This window comes from Octopus bimaculoides, chromosome 7, assembly GCF_046866305.1.
Source record: "Octopus bimaculoides isolate indiv1 chromosome 7, ASM4686630v1, whole genome shotgun sequence".
Classification (NCBI taxonomy): domain Eukaryota; kingdom Metazoa; phylum Mollusca; class Cephalopoda; order Octopoda; family Octopodidae; genus Octopus; species Octopus bimaculoides.
This window is the reverse complement of record NC_142934.1, coordinates 58,589,819-58,614,818: the sequence shown is the minus strand read 5'-3', so window position 1 is coordinate 58,614,818 and position 25,000 is coordinate 58,589,819. Positions and strand designations below refer to the sequence as shown.

At 34.2% G+C, this 25,000-nt stretch overlaps 1 protein-coding gene across 6 annotated transcripts in view; it reads left to right on the top strand.

Moving 5' to 3' along the window:
• The window catches only part of LOC106873188 (uncharacterized), a 713,512-nt gene that overhangs the window by 372,546 nt on the left and 315,966 nt on the right, over window positions 1-25,000 (top strand). For all 6 annotated transcript variants that reach the window (XR_016242634.1, XM_089355369.1, XM_089355373.1 and 3 more), the window contains 3 exons: window positions 4,383-4,454; window positions 7,791-7,859; window positions 14,112-14,255. Coding sequence is in view for 5 of the 6 variants with exons in the window: in XM_089355369.1 (XP_089211495.1) it covers window positions 4,383-4,454; window positions 7,791-7,859; window positions 14,112-14,255 (285 nt within the window). In the remaining variant the exon portion in view is untranslated. The remainder of the gene's footprint in view (window positions 1-4,382; window positions 4,455-7,790; window positions 7,860-14,111; window positions 14,256-25,000) is intronic.

The following is a 25,000-nucleotide window of genomic DNA, read 5'->3' as shown; positions in this document are numbered from 1 at the left end:
TTGATACGAAGTAGAAAGTAATAAAATTTTCACTTGATTAGACACGCGACTAAATATTTTAGTGGACAGCTATAATCAATTAAATCGGCTCACATAGTATTTTATCGATAGGGAAGATAAGAATCGATATTGCTACGAGCAACACTGGGAGTCAGAATATAGAGGCATGGAACACAATGTGAAATAATAAGGCACAGTATAGAAGAATGAGTCAAAATGCAAAAAAATAAGAAACAATGGACAAAACTGAAACATGGGATTACTGTCGACGATACAAAGAGCCGATTTTATGAGGAGGCCTAAACTGATTGATTTAGCTTATTGTTGATATTTATTAGTCCCTAGAATCTTCTGGAAAGTATTATTGAAGTAAGAATATGGAACAAATATATAGCAACAATAGCCATGTGAGATATTTTTGACTAGTAGGAAAGCTGACGTATAGTGAAGCATTGTGAGTTCTTTCATTATCTGGAATCCAGTTACATTAAGAACGTTTGAGTATAAAAAATTGAGAAAAGGCAACGATGAAGGAGAAGAAAATGAAGAGAGGGATTATCCTCATCATAATCAGTAGTATTATTATCATGATAATTATCTTTAATAAGATGGTGAAAATTTTAATTAGTGATTAAAAGTATAAATACGTGATATTTATATCGCATCTCGCTAAGGCGGCGAGCTGAAAGACTCGTTAATACGCTAAGCGGCATTTCATCTGCCTTTATGTTCTGAGTGCAAATTCCTTCGAGGTCAACTTTGTCTTTCATCTTTTTGGAATCGATAAAAAAAATGTACTATTTGTAGTTGTCATCGACTTCCCCCTTCCCCAAAATTGCTAGCCTTGCCCCAAAATTGGAAGCCAATATTTTATCGATTTATTTATCAATTTAGGAGAAATGCAAATGAATCAACTAGGAATCGATTTGCTCAGGAAAATGCTGTATAATAAAATGGATGTAATTAAGCATTTTGATCGGATCTCTGACATTTGCACAATCTCTATTACCCTCTTAACGGAAATCATTGAACAACTGCAGTTGTACACAGAAGAGAAGAAATGTGCAAAATAGCAACATACAACACATGAATTCCTGATCTCGAACCTAATCGTATAAATTGTATGTTAAAACAAGGAAATTATTGTTGAACATCAAATTTAGACAACTAGGATGTGAAAAAACGAATCATGATTACTGTTTATGTAATCCCATTCTTGTGATATGTGACGGATGCTGATGTCATGACTAGACGTAAGCAGCATAAATCCTAGAGCTTATTTTTTTCGAGTATCAGCGATACAGATTAATGTCACTGAAGTAATGATATAAACAATTTGTTTCTAGAATTTACTTCATCCCTCGATGTTATTTAAGCAATAAACTCTATAATGACAATGAGCTAAAAGTCGCTTCATTTATAATTAGACATATCGAGTTTTCCAAGAAAATGCATGTCGTAAAGCGCTTCCGAAGAGCTTTCGAAACATTAGACAAACTGAGATATGATGTATAGTTGTAATGAATTGTATTGAAATAAATTGATTAATATTGCGGTAATGCTAACTGAAGTAGTGTTAATTTGCATTTGCTCCGCGATGCTTGATGGTGCCTGTTATCAAGACATTTATCTTTCACTGATTTGGGTCATCTAACCGTTTCTGCAATTACGCTTTTACTAGTTTCAGTTTGAGAGTTGCGATCATGCCAGGGCATCGTCGTTAATTTGGCTGCACTTACTTGAAAACCTCTTATGATATGTGGCATTTGGTGAATGAGGGAGTTTGATGTTGCTACCTTCATTTACGTTTCCTGCCACAAGTTAGGTTAATCCAGAACTCTTGACAGGAGGAGATCCAGGTTTGATTTGAAGACAACTACATCCACTCCATGATGACTTCTCCGGCTTTTTGGGAAGATATTGAAGAGCTGTCGAATCTTGAAACACAAGCTGATGATGTATCATGATGGCAATTTTGGTATCTTTGACACTAAGAAGTGGCGCCCCGTTCTGATAACTTTCAGAGCCAAAGCTTGATTCAAATGCTTCCAAGATTTTCCATATGCGTATCACTGCGTATCTTTCCGGTCTTCACTCTAAGGAGTAGAGTCTTAACTTCTTCAGCTTTTTCCAGTTGCTGACCTGTCGCACTGAGACAATCTTTGTATAGCTTCACTTGGATGCTTCAAGTTTCTCCGTTAATTTTGCACTGTGTGGTGACCATAATTAGGAGCAGTAGTCTAAGCAGCTGAAGACAATTGTCCTCTAGAGGACCATTGTGGTTTCCTGTTCTCTCATTTATTCCCAATTTAGTAATATGCACGTGGAAAGATGCATCATTAATCATGTCAATGCCCAGGTCACGCATTGATTTTGATTTAGCGATTGCAATACTTCCTGGGTCAGTGTAGCTTTTCTGCATTTCAGGGCTTGGAATTTTCCAGCATTAAACTGCATATTATTGTCCTCAACCGGCCTGTATGTTGCATCCAACTCTTGCTCTAAGTGTGAGACTTCTTCAAGGTTCTGTATACTCTTATAGACATATGTATCGTCTGTACATTACTAACTATCTGAGTTTCATTAGAGGTGACTCCATTGGTCACCACTGCCTGACTTCTATCATGAAAAATAACTCCAAGTTTTCGGACTATGTCCAGAACACGTAGCTTGTTAGATGTTATGCAATGTTGACTTTAACAAAGACTCTTCCGAAGTCGAGATATATCGCAACGAATTAGTTTCCTTCGGACTATTCGTTCCCTGACTTTGATGATGTGTGAGGTCAGAGAGTTAGGCCTAGGATTTTTAGCATCTGCTCTGCTTTTCCTTTTATGGATAGGGCATATTATTCCCTCATATAATTTGCCTGGGAGCTTACCTCTTGCAATGTAAAAAGAAGCTACAGTGGTTTTACAAGGACTCTTTGAATGATTTGAGAAGGATTGCTAGGAATCCATCAGGACCAGCAGCTGAGTTTACGTCTATTTCATCCATGGTAGGTATCACATAATTGATATCTACGTAATCAATTATTACTGCCTTCCTGGTTACAGGTGTAGAGGCAAAGAACCTCTCTGCTTTTTTCAATTGTCTGTGTCCTAACGGAAATCACTTTTGAACTGTTCATTCAATATTCTACTTGTCCTCCTTGGGTTTCTTGTGAGGGAGCCATCCTTTTATATGAAGATCCCTTGTTGGGTAATGTGGCCGTTTACTTGGCGAAGTTAAAGAACGTTTTAGGGTTTAACTTTATACTCATTATAACCCGGGCCTCTTTATCTGCTCTCTCTTTCACATCGGATTGTTTCAGGCTTTTCTCACTCTCCATCATTGTTGTGTTCACACGGTGTCGTTGTATCTTACAGACATTTCTCCCCTCACACATTATATGTAATAAGCCTTGAGTGTCTTACAAAAACGTTACGGTTCCGCTTTTCCACTTGTGTTTAAAAACTGAAAAAAGCGTAGTCGATGACAGACTCGTAAAGGCTTCAGATTCAATACCTTGACGGTCTGAATCTGAATGCCTTTCTGGTGCAGTTGACCTATCGTATTTCTGGGGTAATGAAATAAAAATTCCGGGTATGTTCTAGAATTAATATAATCAACTGCCAACTCAACCCAACATAAAAATATCTGGCCTTGTGACAAAGTTATCGCTATTCGTCTTTATGTCTACAATACGCGAAAGTTTTAGCTATTGTCCGGTACCTTATTTTATTGCTCCTAGAAAGGTGTAAGGCAAGTTTGGATGTGGATGTATTTGAACCCTGAACGTAATGAGAAGTAACTAAATACCATAATGCTCTTTACCTAACATTCTATCAAATATTCATTTCAAATTTTGGCACAAGGTCAGCAATTTCGGAGAAGGGGATAAGTCAATTACATTGACTCCAGTATTGAACAGATACTTATTTTATCGACCCCGAAAAGATGAAACGCTAAGTCGAACCCTGTGGAACATTCTACCAAATATTACAGGCTAAATTTCTCTAAACTTTCTTTATTAATTTGCACACACACAATGCTGTAAATACAAGCAATAAATCTCATAACATAGTTCATGATTTCAGTTTTTGAACAGAAATAGTTGATTGTTTTAATAACGCTGAGTAGTGTTTGTGAAAACGATGTCACATCAATTTCACATGATCTAATGAGAAATATTTGATTCTAATCTATTGCAGATCAGATACCAGATTTCAAATCAAGAAATCTCCGATCTGAAAAGTATTAAAGCAGTCGGCTTCAAATATCTATTCAAATAGAGAATGTTTATCAAAAGAATATTAACAAAATCTTACAAAATCTGTATAATTTCAGCTAAAGATTAAAATTTTACATTTAACTTGTTATTTACTTTCTATATTTTCCAGATTTCTTCATGCCAATAAAATAAGTTCGATAGAATACATGTCATTCGCAAATTTGAAGGACTTAGATTATTTGTAAGTATTATGAATCTTTGATATTATCTTATTTGCAATTATTTTTCTTTATACTTGTTGTTAAGCCACTAATGCACTTGTTTTCAAACCACTGTTTTCTTAAGTATATGCGTACTCATAAGTATAATGTGTATTTATTTGTATGTATATGTATTATGCATGTTATTTAATCCTGATGTTGGTAAGTGTACGACTGAAAAAAGTAGTTTAATGATTTCAACATGGTTCTGATTTACGTTTGACTTACACGGTGATTGCTGTCATATCTCTTCCTGAACAGAAGAATAAGGGGATACATACTCTGATGAGTGATCCAATATACATGGAGCTTGTCAAATTGTATGACGTAAAAACTGTTAATTAAGTTTATAAATTTATTTCAGTTATCGTAAAATTCTTTAAAACATGCCGTTTGTGCTATATATATATATATATATATATATATATATATATATATATATATATATATACAATATTTTATAATTATATACCTAATTATAATAAGGGATTGGCTATACGCCTCACCACGCACTGTAAAAATAGGCGCCAGAAGACACTACTACCACCCTAAAATCTCCGAGAATAACACACTAAGTTGTAGGCAAGTAAAAAATGAGATAATGAATCGAACTTATGGTTAACCGTGTACAAGACCCTGTTTCAAACTTAAAGTAAAAAATATTACATCAGCAGCGATATTCCATAGCATAAATTTGCGAGTATCTCAAAATATGCATGCGAGCCGCGACGTCGCATAACCAATATCCATCCATACTCATAGAAATATACTGCAAAGTAGAATTCACATTTTCCTTTTATATCCAAGCATGAAACAAGATCTTGTACACGGTTAACTATAAGTTTGATTCATTATCTTTCTTTTGCTTGCCTACAACTTAGTGTATTATTCTCGGAGATTTTAAGGTGGTAATAGTGTCTTCTGGCGTCTATTTTTACAGTGCGTGATGGGGTGTATAGCCAATCCCTTGTTATAATTATGTATATAATTATAAAATATTTTGTAAAATTTACCTATGATGTTTTTATTTCTGCGCTGATCACCTGGTAAAATCATCAATGATTTTTACTCTGTATTATAATTTTTATATATACATATATATAATAACCGTCCTCCGTCGGTTTCTGCGACCAAGAATCGGTTGGCACTACAGGTGTTCGGTTTGAAATTATGTAGGTTTATATTTCGTGAAATTCCAGACAGTAATTCCAGAAAGCATAATGTAACGTGTTTAGCTCACAATCTGAGACAGTGTGGTTGACAAGTACTTCGTCCCCACTGTCGAATTTAACAAAAGAAAAGATGCTTCTATTGTGCTATCTTCAGTATCCGTTATGTATTGCATTATTCACACGTGACTGAAAATACAATGAAGATAATGAATGAAAAGAAGGATATGTATTTGATCAAGTCACGCTTTTTCCTCTTGCTTTTGTTTATAGTTGGCCATCTCTAAGTATATATATTCTTGTTTGCAGTTATTATAAAAATCGTCATCAAATATTTGTAGTATTTAGAATTAGCATTACATATGTTAACACTGCTGGATGCTGTAGTAAGATTAAAGTTGCGTACAGGATTTAGGTTGCAGTAAGAATCACTAAGCGACTGGCACTTATTTTTCTGCCCACTGAATAATGAAGGACAAAGTTACTCTTCATACGAAACTAAATTTCATTGAAAAACATTTCTTTTTATCCCTTAATAAAACATGTTGCTTTATCACATCGCTAAAAACATTTTTTAACGTCTTCTGAAATTCTTAGAAATTTCACTCAACATGTTTTGATCTTTAGTAATGAGGGGGTTATTACTGAAATTTACTGAGCGATATTTGCTTCTTTTCTCTTTTACTGGTTCCAGTCATTGGACTGTCGTCATGCTGGAACACAGTTCGAAAGGGTTCAGCTGATCCTGTTGATCAGAGTAGTTATTTTATCAAATCTTACCTTTCGAACTGCTAAGTCATAGAGGCAGAAACAGGCACAAACAAGATAAGTAACACTAGTTTTAGATCGGTGTAACATAAACACAGGATAGCATGGACGGACATACAAACACGTGTGCATATAAATGATTAGTTTCTGTACAATTTCTGGCTACAAAATTTCAATCTCAAATTATGATCAATCCGAGATTGTTGCAAAGATATTTGCTCAGTTTATGAGCCACTAGAACCAATCTGGAACAACATTGTTATGAAGTGAACTTCTTGACCGTCCATCTATGCATCTTAACGACACAGCTATGTAGTAAGACGCTGATTTCTCCAGCTATTTTGCCTTGTAATAAAATTAAGATAATGTGTACGCAACTATAATTCGTATTTGTCCGTATACTCACAGCAGCTGTATAATGTATTATAAACCGAATAACAGCAGCACCACTGTTATTCGTTATTTAGAGAAATATGATCGATATATCAATGTAAAGTAATAATTTTTTTTTCATTATAATATAAAAGACATTTCAGCTGAAAAGATATTTTTCTTTTCTCGATGCAATATTTTATATTTAAAATTAAAATGCGTATTTATTTTAGAAACAAAGAAATAAAAGAATGTTACATGAATAGAAGTTTTACAAACCAATGAAGTTTTCAGAACATTCTGATAACTTATACATTGAGGAACTGAAAGCTCACCTTTGACAAAACACAAATCGATGTTGTTCCATTGAAAACTATTCAGTAGCTATAGTTCTTTCTCATGTAAAAATATTTTATATATCAAATTTCATTACGCTGAAATAAAATATTCAGTCATGTATTTTATGATATTCGATCCTACTCTCTGTTTTGTTTTCATTGTTTCCACTTTAAAAAAAAGGATATTTGTATATATATATATATATATATATATGTGTGTGTGTGTGTGTGTGTGTGTGTGTGTGTGTGTGTGTGTGTGTGTGTGTGTCTGTGTGTGCGTGCATATATATATATATATATATATATATATGCATATATATATATATATGTGTGTGTGTGTGTGTGTGTGTGTGTGTTTATTGAGAAACAGAATCCTTAATAGTAAATGTCAGCACGTGCTGCAATAAAGTAGTGCTTGTGCAATTGCCATTACAATTCGAACAAATATTACCATTGACTATTGTTCTAATAGTCACAATGTAAAAGTAAGCTATCAATTTACTTTTTTGCGTTGTCAGGAGAAGCAAAGTTTCCTTCTTTTTCATTTCATTTTTTAACTCTATACTTAGTTTTTTGTTGTGTTTATTTTTTTTCTGTAAGATAGGAAACATTTTCACTTTCAAACAAAATATTTTTTATTCAACTTGTGACTTGTCTTATTATTCGACAGACAACTGAATGAAAATAGGCTGTCTGAAATACCGAATGCTATTGAATTGTTACCGAATTTGGAAAAATTGTAAGTATATATATTTGTAATGAATAAACTTGTGATCAAGGCTTTCAGCCTAACAGAAAACCAACATATTTCTCACGCCTACAGAGAACAAACATAACATTTACAAAACAAGTATAAGCCACCACAAATATCACATATAAAGCTGCTTATGCAAATAAACTACAATAAGCTCTAGTATCAGTGTTCTTTTAATAAACAAAATTATCCTAAAACTAATAACATTGTTGTTATGCAGAAATAGCAGCATCCACATTTTATTACGTGTATTTACTTATAAATGTTACACTAACAAAGCCAACATTTTCTACTCATTCTGTTCGTAGCTACAGATGTAATCAAAAGCTCAGCCCAAAACTCCTCAGAGTTACCTCTTCAGTTTACTTGTTGATCAGATAAGAAGATGTGTCGATTAGTTTCAACACTAAAATATTCTGTTTGAAATTATAAACAATTGGACACGCGATATAATTATTTTGTTTTTGGGGCCAGCTTTGAGCGAGCATATCTATGTGCAAAGGTGATCTAGCTGCAAACACTTGATATTTTTGGTCAGACATAGTTAGTATTCAGGATTGCGTTACCGGGCTTTTGTATATCCTTCATCTTTTATCTTTTACTTGTTTCAGTTAATAGGCTGCAGCCATGCTGGAGCACCACCTCGAAGAATTCTTAGTCGAATGAATCGGCCCCAGTACATTTTCTAAGCCTGGTACTTATTCTATCTAACCGCTAAGTTAAGGGTACGTAAACACACAAACACCGGTTGTCAAGCAGTGCTGAGGGAAATCCCAGACACAAAGACACACACACGTATATATATATATATATATATATATATATATATATATATATATATATATATATATATATATATATATATATATATATATATATATACATATATATATATACACACATATACAGGGGTTAGACAAAATAATGGCAACACCTTAAAATTTCAAACAAATTAATTTTAACATGGTGTAGGATCGCTTTGGCAGTAATTACAGTTTGAATTCTACGAGGTATGGACTTGTACGAAGTTTTGTTTCGAAAGCAAGTTTTGTTCATTCTTCAGTTAAAGCAGTCTTCAGTTCTTATAGTGATGATGGTGGAGGATATTGACTCCTTGTTTTCGTTTTTTGTTTTTTAATGCACCATAAATGTTCAATAATATTGAGATCTGGGGACTGTGATGGCCACATAAGATGTTCAACTTCACTCCAATGTTCTTCGTGCCATTCAGTAACAACTTTAGCTGTGTGAATTGGTGCATTATCATCCTGAAAGATTGTGTTGCCCTCCTAGGATGAACTTGATCAGATAAAATGTCATTTGGGTCGGCGGATTTCCAAGATATAGCCCCCTCCAAAAACAAAATCATCATAGATCCTCTTCCATGTTCAACAGTTGGAACAAGGCAGTCTGGGTCAAATGCTTCTTTTGACTGTCTCCACACGTGGTCGGAAATAAGATAAAGGATGACTCGTCCGAGAAAATAACATTCTTCCACTGCTCTAGGGACCAATTCTGTAGGTTTTTACTCCACTCTAAACGCTTTGCAACGTTTGTTTTTGAAAGTAGTGGTTTTCCAATTGCAGCCCTCCTGTGAAACCCGGCTTGGCTTTGTGCAGCTCCCGGTGAACAGGTTTTGTGAAAACTGGGTTCTCAAGTTGGTCATTAAGCTTTGCAGTAATTTTGGGAGCTGTACTTTCGTTATCCTTTCTAGCAATTCACGTAAAAGTCCGACAGTCCTTATCAGAAAGCTTTGGTCTTCATCCAGAGTTTTGTTTCGACGAGGAGGTTTTTCCCTCTTTCTCAAAGGCTGCTATTACTTTCGAGACAGTACTTCTTGATACACCTTACATTTTAATGAATTTTAATTATCCTTTTCTGATGATATCTGAAAAGAAACAGCAATTTTAGCAAAACATGTTAAGCAACACTAATAATAAATATAAACAAAAACATAAAAATAAACAAGCTTTTGACGGTTTTATAGATATTCTAAAATTATGATGCTAGATGTTTCCATTATTTTGTCCAACCCTCGCAGTAGGACTGAACCAGAAAGCATATAATTGTGAAGCCACGCCTGCACCTATATGAGCACAAAAAAAAAATAACGATGATCTCTGTTTTAATTAAATTATGTGTATGACTATACTGAATAATACACGTGATTATACAGGTGATTATAATGAAACTTCACGAATAATCAACCAAAAGATCTGTCTTTCGTAAGATCTGTATTGTGGCCATGACAAATGTCATTGTCGTAATCTTGAATGGTCCAAAACTTCAAACAGATAGCAGAATACCATGACCGTAAAATTTCCTTGTTACATATTAACTTATAATGACAGGCTTGACACTCGTAAGCCACGAAGAAGCACTCCATTGAATATTTTCGGATGGAACCGAAGTTTTGGTCCGTTTTGTGGCTGGATTTGTACTGTGTTGTATTATAGGATATGTGTGGTGACTTGTGTGAAACGATCCATTACACTTGAAACTTCTCAAGTGAGGACACCCATCGACGAGTGGATATTTCACATAATAACCACGAGAACAATCATATATTACTATCTATGCAGTGCATATCAACAAATACAGACAGACAGACAGACAGACAAACAGACAGACAGACAGACAGACAGACAGACAGACAGACAGAAGGACAGAGTGACATACGCATTGCTTTTCAACTATTCGTCCATCTAACTTTTCATACATATAAGCCATTAGTATTTACTGTCACCCAGTCTTTAGATACTGCTTCTTTATAAAACTTTAATTCATACATGTATGAAAAAATGAACATTATCACTTGTGTTAATAATTGAACAAAGTAAATTGTTTCTCTCTCAGAAAGAACTATTCTCTTTCCATGAGATCTGGAAATCTAAAAAAAACATTTAATATTCCATTAATTATTCAACAATGAAATTCTTTAATTCATTCTTATTCTATTGAAAATATATTACTTCAAATATAGTTTACAAAATAACGAGATGCTTGGCTGTCATTCATAAATTAGATAAATAGATTGACGTATTGTAATCCCACGAGAAATAAATTCGGAATTTTCAAATACAACATTTTGGAAGAAAATGATTTGCAGATGAAAACAAAATATTCTTAAAATCTGACAGCTTGGGAACGAAACGAGTGAAAAAATTGTATGACAGGTAGGACATATTGAGGCAAAATCGATTTATTCTATAGAAAATTTTTAACCAAGGGACGGGCTTGTAGTCTCTGACTCAATCCATTATATTATTGAAACGAAGTGCTTTCAGTTTACAGCTACATTAGGTACTTATGTGGCATTTTGCAGTTTTCTCAGGAGCTACGAAAATACTATCAAATTCAGTATGCCAGTCAAAAAATAAAATATGTTACTTCTTCCTTTCGAGGTTGATTAAAAAAGCAGTAGTAAAGTACTATGATCAATGAGATCGATTGACCCACTCCCTAAAACTGTTGACTTTGAGCCAAAACTAAAAAGAATCATTTATTATAAATAATCGTGATCTGAAAGAGATGAAAATCCAGTTTCTACTCCCGTCGTGTCAGCGCCAGTAGACCATATGAACGTGTAAGATAACCAACTTAAGTGTTAATAATTCTAATCCTGACTTTACCCCATGTGCTATATCAATACCCAAGAAACACTTTGTTTATTCTTTTACTCGCCAAATGTAACCATGTATCATATATGTTCACAATTTATTAAATAGTATTCAGTTAGCGTGTAACACTGAATTTGATAGTATTTTCGTAGCTCCTGAGAAAACTGCAAAATGACCCTTCTTGTTACAGTTTTTACATGTGGCCTCCTTAACAGGACACTTGTAGCGAGGATGACGGTTATTCCCGCAAAAATAGCATTTACTGTTACTGTTCGTGGCGGCTACCATACTTTCGCCCACATCCGTGGTTAGATTATCCGTTGCTGCACAATTGTAGGCTGATTGAGGTGATAAATGGTAAGATTTTGAGTAGGTACAGGCCATTTCAAATGATCTGGCTTCATTATAAGCCGTTTGAAGATCAGGTATTTTCTATTCGAGAAGCCTTTGTCGAATATCATTAGATTGCAATCCGGTGATGAAAGCGTCTCGGCTAGAATCGCCTCTATACTTCTCAGCGGAAACTGATTGAAAATTACAATCCTTGGCTAATGATTTGAGTCTTTGTAAAAATTCATCGAGACGTTGACTGCATTCTTGTTTATGCGTAGTCAGTAGACGTCTTGCAAAAATTTCATTCCTGGGTTTCACGTAGAGATTCTGTAATATTTGTATTGCATCGTCATATGAAAAGCAATCAGCTACGTATTCGTACACTGATGAAGCAATATAGTTGATAAGTGTATTCAGTTTATCTGTTTGATGCTGTTCTAAAGTATTAATAAAGTTGATGAAGGTCCTGTGCCAGTAATTTCATTGCTTGTTGAATTAGGACCTGCGTCAAATCGTTCTGGACGTAGAAATCGATCCATGTTTGAAAGAAGTTGAATAAATTGAAATGTAAATACCAGAGTACAGAACGGACAATTTCAGACTGACAAGCGTTTGTAAGGAGAACAGAATTGCCGTATTGGAAATAAGGTTTTATTCAACTTCTTTGACAGATACGATAGACAAATAATAATTTTGGCTAGCGAGTTGAGAATGAGTTAACGAGAACGACATGATGCAGTATGGTAATGAAAAGCTAGCCAAAAGAGTTACGTATAAAAAGTACATACATGAACAGCATGTATATTTTTGTATAAACACGTATACGCAAACAACATAAACATTCATACACACATATCATTGCATTCTCACAACATTCATGCCTTGCAGAATAAACGGTGAAGCTGTATGGTGCACCAACACTTCCTTTTGATTGTCTATGAAGAGGAACACTCCCAAATGCCCAACTTTCGTAGATGGAATCCTCAGAGATCCGCACATCACCTAAGGATTTCTCCAATTGTTCTTTTGAGAACAATTGAAAACCAACTTCCCTCCTTCTCAAATCAGTCGCAGGTCACTATCATCCTTCCTTGTACTTCGAGGAATTGCTCAAACAAGGAAGGAATGTCTTTAGGGAAAAAAGGTTGCCATGTTATTTTCTTTCCTTCTTTGACTGCTTAGTAACGTCTACAGATGTTATCCGCTAGTAAAGCTAGTGAAAAATATGTTGTTAATGCTTATATTTTCATCCTTTAAATCTTGTTCCTGAGCGATAGCTTTTTGGTTCCGTTCTTTTACCTAGGTACTTCGAAGTCAGGCCGAAACAATCTCTTTCGACGTCGTCTCTGAAGATTTGACTGGTGTTCTCTGAGAAAACTAGTTCCTGTTTGTTATTTGCTGTTGCTATTGTTATTTCTGCAACTTTCATCTCCGAGTTAACGATAAATTAGTTCCCTTAGGAGCATTTCTAGCCGTGTTAGTGCAAACAACTCTCCTGAGAATAAAATAAAATGAAATAATAATATAAAGAAAAATAGTCACCTACAGCGTTTTACATGGATTTTCAAATTAAATTCAAATTCTCCCGAGTTGGACTTTTCTTTTATATCTCCTAAGTCGATTCACTACTAAACTATTGACAAAAAACTGTTCCTCTAGAAGATAAGTACTACATATAAACCTATGAAATCATTCATATAACCTATCAAGTTGTTACTTTCCTCCGATCATTCTTCGCTGAGCAGATTTACGAGCAAATGTATCCACCCTATGATCAGCCCACATTCTTGTACATTATATTAATAACTGCATCGATCAATGTGTTTTCATTAATTTTTTTCTTTCAATTAGGAAAATTTTGCTTCTGTTTCTGGTAGGTCAAGTGACTTACAGATACCTCTTCGTTGATTCAAGCTCTAAAAAAGCGTGCTTCATTATGAAAGTGATATGAACTTTTACCATGTCATTTTTACCAATTTTTATGTATTATTTTTTGATCGCTCTTATTAAGCCAGCAACCTCCGGATATCTCTCCTTGAAACTATATCGAACCCTTTATTTTAGCTAATATCAGTCTTCAGAAAATATCTTGCAAATACTACGAACCAAAACGTAGAATCAAAAGGGCAGAAAAATAATTATTTCGAGTTATTATCCTTGGTATTGTTACCATAACATTAGACACTGTAACAATAATGCTTATTTCTAAATAAAAGGAAAACTTAACGTTGATATTATGTTTATTTGGTATTAATCCTGATGCACTTTTCATTCTATCTTGCAGGCAACTGAAATCAAACAATATTATTTACATACCAGATCACAGCTTCATACACAACCCACGTCTTATTGAGCTAGAAGTAAAAGGCAATTTTATTAGATCCTTTGGTTGTCATGCATTCAGTGGAATGCCAATGCTGGAAAGAATGTAAGTATAATATATACACGCATGTGCGTGTTTGTGTGTGTGTGTGTGTGTGCATGTGTGTGTATGTGCTTAAGTAAGCGCCCACAAGTGAATAGATAAATAAATAGAAGATCGAAAATCAATTTTTTGAAAGTTGAATTTACTTTTAAACATTCACAAATATATCAACTTGTGATGTTCGTCTCATTGTAGGGAAATATGAGCGGCATAACTGCAGAGAGAAGCTTTCATAACTTCTTTCAACTGTGAGTTATCTATAGTCTTCGACAACACAATGTGTGTATTGAACAGGAGTGGGAGCTCTCTGGTGTCACCTAAATTACTTGATGTAACAGCTAAACCTCCGTCAAATCATACACTGCTGTCTCTAAATAGGAAGAATTCCTATGGTAATGTAACCTAAGTTACACTGGAATATACGGACGGTCAGGGAAAGGGTCACTTTGTTCAGATGCCTATACAATCGAGTTTGACAGGAGATTCTACAACAACTATATATATATATATATATATATATATATATATATATATATATAATCATAAATATATGGGGATTAGCAGTAGCCTGCTTCTCCAACATACTGATTATTCAGAAATAGCAGTCAAAGAACTATTTCTGAATTCTCAGTATGTTGGAGAAGCAGTCTACTGCTAATCCCTATATATTTATGATTATAAATGGTTTTACCGATAAAAGTTTTTTCATACTGAGCTACTCGGCAAAATTGTTAATTATTAATTTTATTACTAATTGACGATTCCCTGCCCTATATATATATATATATATATATATATATATATATATATATATATATATATTACAAATTAAAAGGGTAAAAGATTATCAATTTATTAATTAATAAATCAATTAACAATTAACAATTTTTACCAAGCCCATCGGTATGAAAGCACCATTATGCTATCTGTGGGATTCTCAGCTTTTTTAGCTGCTATTTCTGAACTTCGGTATATGGTGAAGCAAATATTTGCTGATCCCTTAATTATATTTATAAATATATATATATATATATATATATATATATATATATATATATATATATATATATATATATATAAAATATTCGTAGCCACTTTAACATAGCCGTCCGTTCCAGCGGACTCTACTGCGGTTTTTTAACGCCAAGAGGACATCTCCTCTAGCTGTTTGACGATGCACAGCTGCATCCGATAAAATTGCAAGCGAATCCCTACCATCTCCTAGCGATGGGTCCACTAGACCAGTCCTAGTTTCGAGCTATTTCTGCCACTCCTCAGTACTGGAGACCTCGTCTGCTAGAGATGATAGCAACTCGCTACTGCGTTGATCTCTTAGAGAGATTTTAGAACTAGCATGTTTGCTTATATATATATGTGTGTGTGTGTGTGTGTGTGTGTGTGTGTGTGTGTGTGTGTGTGTGTGTGTGTGTGTGTGTGTGTGTGTGTAGGCGGAATGACCCAGTGCTTAGGGCAGTGGACTCGCTGTCATAGGATCGCGGTTTCGATTCTCAGCCAGGCGATATGAATGTTTATTGAGCAAAAAAACCTAAAGCTTCACGAGGCTCCGGCAGTGGGGGGATGGGGGTGAACTCTGCTGTACTCTTTCGCCACAACTTTCTTTCACCACAACTTTCTTTCACTTTTTCTTCCTGTTTCTGTCGTACCTGTATTTCAAAGGGCCAGCCTTGTCACATTTTGTGTCACACTGAATCTCCCCGAGAAGTACGTTAAGGGTACACGTGTCCGTGCAGTGCTTAGCCACTTGCACGTTAATTTCACGAGCAAGCTGTTCCGTTGATCGGATCAACTGGAACCCTCGTCGTCGTAAACGACGGAGTGCCACGATATATATATATATATATATATATATATATATATATATATATATATATATATATATATATATATATATATATATATATGGGGATGAGATAGAGAGAGAGAGTTATATTTTATAAAGCAGAAACAATGCAAATTTTTTTTTTTAAATAATACACGTAGATGTTCTGTACTTTTACTTTGTATATCCATATTTAGACTTAAGACCCCTTCTTTCGGAAATCTTTGGAGAAATGGTCTTCTGAGCAAGCATTTCTGTCCTGTAGTGTATGCGTATATGTGTGTGTTTGTGTATCTGTGTCGATCTGTGTGCGTGTGTACGTGCGTGTGCTTGTGTGTATTTTTGTTGCTATTGTATCCAAACAGCTGCGTTCAGATTGGTTCTGTTGTTAATGCGTGGGTTGCACTTGTTAATTAAACTGGCTTCTTTTATTCTCAAGCGTTCAATGTTTCTGTAGTTGCAATGGAAATCTGAATGGCCTGTCCGTGACATTTCTGTAGGTGTTTTTTGTATAGAAGAATCATTAACATAGAAGTGTTCTTTAACCGTATGTGAACCTACCTGATAGTACTTCCCATGTATAATTCCTTATATTTGCAACACGCGATTTTATACACCTCGTAGGACCGTAGGCATATATTTTCATTATTGATGGGGCTGATGGACAACGAATACAAGATAATGATTGTATCTTGACTTGTTTTTAGTTAGATTCCCTCTCAGAGGAGGTCCGGTGTATGCCGGTGGTATGTTCAATCCCCACCTTACAGATCTCACGGTGAATTGCAACAGTTGTTTTTTTTTTTTAAGATGTTGCACTATCAAAAACGCGTTATCCTTAGATGTGTGGGTTTTATTTGGTAGTCTGGTGATATCCTGGCGTTTAGTGAAAGAGTATGAATAGCTACTCTCCATCAGGACTATTCGGAATGATATACTGTTGGTGTTTAAGCTTCCTACCTTGCTGCATTTACTGCGTATCATGTAGGGCAAGGATGAATTATAATGTACAAATAGGCGTCTGCATGCTACTTTTCTGTAAAACGTAATGGAGATGGATCCGTTCACTGCGATTTTGAATTTAAATTGTATATGTACATCGATTGCTGAACATATTGCATTTTGTATCAGCCTCCTCATAAGATTATGTTAACATGGAGATATCATCCACACATCTGGCGAAAAAGCCGCAGAAGTGACAGGTATTGAATGTTCACGAACTTATCGTGAGCCAGCATAAATTTAAGTTAAATAAGTATTATATATATATATAACTATTATATATATAAATAAGTATATATATCTATAAAGTAATAATAAAAAATAATTTGTCAATTAGTGTGTTTGAATATTGAGTAGAGTTAGAGCACTAGCACAGTTTAGGCTACCTGTTGTCGTCCGCAGTTGTGGTATACTTCCGAAGGATTTACTTCAGGGACTCTGCAGTGGCAGTTAGAGTAGTAGTATTAATTAATAGTAGGAAATGGATTTCGTTTTAGACTTTTATTAGGTATAACATATGTTTCGACCAATCAGTCTGGGTCTCTTCAGGTGCATTGAATAGAGATTTTTAGCGTCGACTGGCTTGTTGTTATATGGCCATGAAGTTAGGGAACGAATAAAAGTAAATAATGTTATAGAAACGCAAAAAAATTCAAATATCAATGTGAAAATCTTGTGTTCCGGTTTAGATAGAATTTCCTAAACAGCTTTCGCTGTCATAACATCCTAGAGGGAAAAGAAAATGGAAAGGGACACAGACACAGATATATATATATATATATATATATATATATATATATATATATATATATATATATATATATATATATATATATATATATATATATATATATATATATATATATATATATATATGGAGTTAAACGAAGGTGTTATTCAAATCTTTTTACTTCGGATATATGTTTCGAAGAAAACATTGGTATTATTCCAGAAGGAATAAAATGATGTAAAGCAATGCAATCTTCTTATCAAGGGGAAAAAAGGTCAACAAAACGCATCAATAAGACCAATTTAATTGAATGTCATTACTGCATATATGATGAAGGGAACGCTGGTACGTTGTTTAAAAAAAAATTAATAGATATAACGTCAAAGGCAATTTAGAGAAAGAGAAGGGGGAGGAAGAAAGAAATTAGCAGAAAATTAAAAGTGCGATATGTGAATAGGAATAAAGATTAAAGACAAGGAAATAGATATATTTAATGTAAGTGAAATGTAAGAAGACTCTTAACGGTTGAATTTTATAGACTGGAAGAAATCTCTTATAGGAAATCACTTATAGGTATGTTTTTCCAACGTTTGCATCGATAAACGTGTTCTTTAAAAGTGTTTACAAGAGGATTCTCTGAGAACAGGATGAAATACACTTCATCGTTACAGAGCGAAGAAAAAAATTATCTTTATCGTATGGAAATGATTTAGATAGAATATTCCACTCCAAATCAAATAGTTTATTATGTTCCTTTAGAGACCAAATTAAATTTATTAAGCCCAGTATTGTCTCGTTTATTGATATGTCTAAATGTAGAGTAAGGATGTGTGAATTAATAATGGAATAGCATCTTGAATTTTGAGGATAATTCTTATCTATAGCTTCAGGAAACTGGTAAGGGAAGCAGGATATGATCTGCTTACCATATGGAATCATCAACCAAACAGTTTTCCTTGGAAATACCTTGTTATTAGGATAATTATCTTTAAAAGTCGATGTACGTTTATAACGAATAAAGGTTCTTAAAGAACAGTTATCTCCCTTACGCTGCAGAATTACATTACCTGATTTAGTGTTGTTATTCGAACTAAAATTTATATCATTAATATCGTTATGACTTGATTTCATGTCCTGATTAATGGAGGTAGAATTAATGTCAATAGAGTTAATATAGATAATTATTCCTTTATAGCCTGTTTTAGGTAAAGCAGGATTATAAAATTCGGCTTTATCGTTGAATATATCAACATTAGCAGATAATCTAGAAAGTCTAAGTGAAATATTCCTAACTAAAGTCCATGTAATAGCCTTATAATGATTTCTGAAAGAGCTAATATATTTTAGATTAGCTGAGGGTTTATGGTATGGGAAATATGAATCATTAGGCAAGTTAAGAGTAATATCCCAAAAGCTGGCTTTAGTTATATCATCGTCAAAAATAATGCTTAAAACTCATGTTTCAGAAAACTTTAACCAACCTATTTTTAACCCTTATATATATATATATATATATATATATATATATATATATATATATATATATATATATATATATATATATATATATATATATATATATATATATACATACATAGAGATACATACACATATAGATATATGCATGCATACATATACACACACACGCACACACTCGCACATACACACACACATACACACACACGCACACACACACACACAAAAACACACACACCCCACACACACACACGCACACACACACAATTTTACTAAGGCACCGTCCGGGCAAGTCTGTTAGGACGCCGGGCAGAATGCTTCACGTCATTTTCTCCGTCTTTACGTTCTGAATTTAAATTCCGAAGACGGCGACTTTGCTTTTAATCTTTTCGAGGTCGATAAAATAAGTACCGGTCAAGCACTGTTCCCTTGCTCTAAAGTTCCAGACTCTGTGCGTATAGCAGAAAGGATATTTTACTGATTTTACTAAATTCTTATTCTGGCATAAACAAAATCTTTTGGTTTTTTAGTACCGATTTTGTCTTGATAAATTAAAAGTTTTCTACAGAAAAAGAGGTATTGTATATAGTTAGGTTATAACTGACTAACTCAAATATTATGTATTATATTATCTTTGAAATCTTTGGCATGTTATGAACATCCATTATCACTTGGTCAATAAATGCCAGTAATAATACACTTCCAGAACTTGATGATCCCGGAAGTTGATTTCGAAGAAATTTCTCTCTCATCATCATATGAATGTCAGCGTTGATAAGTGGATGACTTTTTCGCTGAACTCATATGACCAACATGTTATTCCCCATTGTTTTACTAGTGGCTTTAGGTCGGATGGCTGTTGAGTGTTATTCCTTGCCAAACAGCAGCTTGTGTTTCAAACGGCTTTTCATATTCATCGCATATCTATATATCTAGAGACCGTTCTCTCTCCACCTACCCACCAAATAGGAGTTCTGCCCCATTTTATTTGGTAGCGTTGACCGTCCAGTAGATCTGCTTCAACCAACATTATACAGACGCGGAATGTCGATCAAAGAAATAATACAGTTCTATATTTAAGAGATAAGGAAATATTTACATTATTTACATTATTTACATTTGACGGATACTTGTCCTCATCTTTTTTGTTGTTAACACAACGTTTCGGCTGATATACCCTCCAGCCTTCGTCAGGTGTCTTGGGGAAATTTCGAACCTGGGTTCTCATTCCTAGCGATGTTACTATTATTATATTATTATTATTATTATTACTATTATTAATCAGGTCGCTGCCGTGAATCGAACTCGGAACCTTGGGGTTAGTAGCCCGCGCTCTTAACCACTACGCTATATGCCCGTGGGCAATTATGGGGTGAATTTTAAGGCTTCTACACAGGAAAGTTAGATGGTTTGAAAGACGAGCTAGTTTTTGATGGAGTTTCTCTATATGTCTCCAATGAAGTCTAATGTCGGCTCCGTACCGATTAGATAATACAGTTCTATATTTAAGAGATGAGGAATTATTTACATTATTTACATTATTTACATTTGACGGATATTTGTCCTCATCTTTTTTGTTGTTAACACAACGTTTCGGCTGATATACCCTCCAGCCTTCGTCAGGTGTCTTGGGGAAATTTCGAACCTGGGTTCTCATTCCTAGCGATGTTACTATTATTATATTATTATTATTATTATTACTATTATTAATCAGGTCGCTGCCGTGAATCGAACTCGGAACCTTGGGGTTAGTAGCCCGCGCTCTTAACCACTACGCCATATGCCCGTGGGCAATTATGGGGTGAATTTTAAGGCTTCTACACAGGAAAGTTAGATGGTTTGAAAGACGAGCTAGTTTTTGATGGAGTTTCTCTATATGTCTCCAATGAAGTCTAATGTCGGCTCCGTACCGATTAGATAATACAGTTCTATATTTAAGAGATGAGGCAAAATAAATTGTTAAATATCTTATAAAATAATTCAAGACACGAATTAATTTCACTAATAACAAAGTTCTTATTTTTTCGTATCTCATGTCTTTCCTTCATATAAAAACAGTTCTAATATATTTCTAGATTTAAATAATACACCAAGTCAAAATAAAGAGAAAAAAATTGATTTTACAGCTTATTTTAATTGATTTCCGAATATTTTCTTCTACTAACTGTTGAATATGAAACTAATTTTGTTCTCTGCTGAAGCACAGTCTCCCGCTAATTTGAAAAAAAAAACATTTTTTTCTGATAGCATTAGTAATTTTTCTCGGTAAAAAATTTCATAGTTAGCTTTCCATTGTCTAGGTACAAGGCTAATATTTGATAGGGAAGGGCATAATGCTTTGACTCACACTCGCACATATTTTATTGACTTTAAATAAATAGAAAAGTTATTTGTTGTGTCTGTTTCCCCAAAACATATATTGTTTCCGACGAACTGACAGTTAACGACTCGACGATCAATCATTTAATATATATTTCGTGTATTAGGACAATGCGATAACTTTGTTTGAAATAAGAATATTCCATTGAATGAACTCCAGTCTATATCTATATTTATCGACTCTACAGGGATAAGAGATTAAATCGACACTGGTGCGGGTTGTTCTCAATACATTGACGGATGAGTTAAAGTCTTCCATGCTGCTTTCGAGGTTGTTGATTATCGCTAAGTTGTTCCAGAACCATTAGATATATATGCAGGTGTTTTCCAGTGGTGCTCATTCCAAACGAATTCTAGATTACATTTATCCCATGTTTCCGTGATGTTTATGACAATAACGAGTGAATTGGAGATTTTGCTGCTATTTCGAACAGTTCAAACCATCACATGGAGGCCTCCCGTCGGCTTGTTATGGCGTGCATTTAACATCGATGCGTCTACTATTTGACATTTTCCTTCACAAATATATTTATACTTAATAGGGCGGCAAGCTGGCAGAATCGTTAGCCCGCCGGGCGAAATCCTTAGCGGTATTTCGTCTGTCTTTACGTTATGATTTCAAATTCCGCCGAGGTCGACTTTACCTTTCATCCTTTCGGGGTCGATAAATTAAGTACCAGTTACGCACTGGGGGTCAATCTAATCGACTGCCCCCCTCACTCAAAATTTCGTGCCTTGTCCCTAGAGTAGAAAAGAATATATTTATACAAACTGGATCAGCAATATATTTATACTAAATGGATCCGCAATATATTGATACTAAATGGATCCGCAAAACTTCCACGTAAAGTTTTATACTTTTTTCTTATTTCTGTGTCGATACATATCATTTTAGATCTTCATAGCAATGTTTCGTTATGCGAAATATTGCGATTGTGTTTCATTTTTTTCCGTGGTCAATAATCTTTAAAATGTAACTCTCAATTCTGTTTCATTATGATAAATATAACGATTTCTTCTCATTGGTAAGTATGTCTAAAGGGTAACACTCGAACATGTTTCATTGTGTTAAATATAACGTTTATGCCTTCCATTTCGTTCACTAGTTAAGTATATCTAAAGTGTAACAGTCATAAAGCCCTCTTTAAACAAACTCTAATAACGGTGGTGGATCTTCGTCGCTGGACATTGATGATTCAGTTGTTTGCACAGCTAAATTACTTGCTCTTGAATTAACGTGTAAGTGGCTGAGTATTCCACAGACACGTATACCCTTAAACTAATTTGCTTGACACAATGTGTGACAAGACTGTACCTTTTGATTTACAAGTACAAGCCACTTGATGGGCTTCTACACAGTTTCTCTCTACTTAGTTTCATTCACAGAGTATAGGTCAAGCTGTGGTTAGACAAAAAATATATAATTACTTAAGATGTCATGCCGCGGATTGAACCGGGATGTCCTGATAGCGAAGCGAAGTTCTTACATTTTACATCTTTGTATGTTGGATATAGAATTTAACGAAGCAGGGGAAACGAAAGTACTTACATGACGCAATACGATTACTATTACACGAGACTCAACGCTCCCAATCAACGACTCACAGGGAACAGCTTACCCACCTGAACTACCAATCGCTCACAGTTCTTTACTTTATAAGAATGCATCAGTTCACATTTAGTCACTTGGTAGGCTGATCAGAATCCTTCCACAACATTAACCATTAGGCTATAATGCACCTACTAAGGACTAGCAATATATTGCATATGTACCGAATATAATTTCCTTGACAAAACAATAGCTTTATTTTCAATCAACAGAAAACAATTCGTGACATATTTTGATATAGAGCATAATAGAGGATATATGTGTGAGAATAGTAATTAAGTATTCGTATATTCTAAAATATATTGCTATTTTGAAACTCTGATATCTCCCGGCTTTTTTATATTTATTCTGAAAAAAACTATTGCGTAGACACGTCAAAGAATTTTGGTTTTAATAATTGTGCTGCATACAAACAAAAATCGATACAGCATGGCAGATTTTGTGTTTTTGTATGCTTGATTTTGCTTATTTGCATTTTTCGTCTTAAATTTTATTTATGTGATATTTCATAGAAAAATCACCAACTATTTTTAATGTTTTCATTTGCCACTTATTTTTAACGGAAATCTTGTAGCAACATTACTATTGTGAATAACGCTTGTAGTTCTTTTATTTTTTAATTGATTATTGGAAGTTTGAAGTTTCACCTAATTATATTTCATACATTTTCTTTTCAAATATTTTTATCAGAACATTAATGCTTTATATTTTATCAATAGGATTTAAACACTCTTAACTGAATACATTGTTGCCCTTTCAATGAATTAATTGCAATTTCAGAGAAAATAAGTGGTTAAGGATCTATTGAAATTATATGTAGTTGTACACACACCATAGCCGAATACTTACCTGGAATATACAAAGGTGTGGATATATAGTTGCGTGGTTAAGTAATTTGCTTCACAACCCCGTACTTGTAAATTACATCTCTTTGTGTAGCGCCTTCGGCAAGTGCGTATATGCGGGGGCAAGTTGGTACTTGTAAAGTGTGCACAAGCTTGTCATATATAGAAATAATCAAAAATCGAAAGATTTTTAAAGCAGTTATGTGTGTGTGTGTGTGTGTGTGTGTGTGTGTGTGTGTGTGTGTGTGTGTGTGTATGTGTGTGTGTGTATATGTGTGTGTGTGTGTGTGTGTATGTGTGTGTGTGTATATATATGTGTGTGTGTATATATATGTGTGTGTGTGTGTGTGTGTGTGTGTGTGTGTGTTAAATAAGATGAGACAACAAAGCCAAGGCCGTGTGGAATTTATAGGGCATTTAAAAAAACAAAGACTTAAAGCTGTTTCTGGGATATTAGGGATATCTCTTCATCAGAGACGATATGAGAGAGTTTATTTGAGGGAAACAATAGTTAACTCTCTCATATCGTATCTGACGAAGGAATATCCCCAATATCGCAGAAACAGCTGTAAGACCTTTCTCTTTATAAATGTTTTATAAATTCCACACAGGCTTGGCTTTCTTGTTTCATTTTGTTTAACATACACATGCTCACACAAGGCCCGCATTAGAATCTTCAGTTGTAATATTTTCGAACCGAAAGTATAACTACGGTCCTGTCGTAGCAGTTACATAGCCTTGCTTGCCATCTTGGGTCTTCTGAATACCAATACCTCTCATATCATTGTTGATATATATATATATATATATATATATATATATATATATATATATATATATATATATATATAATAATAATAATAATAA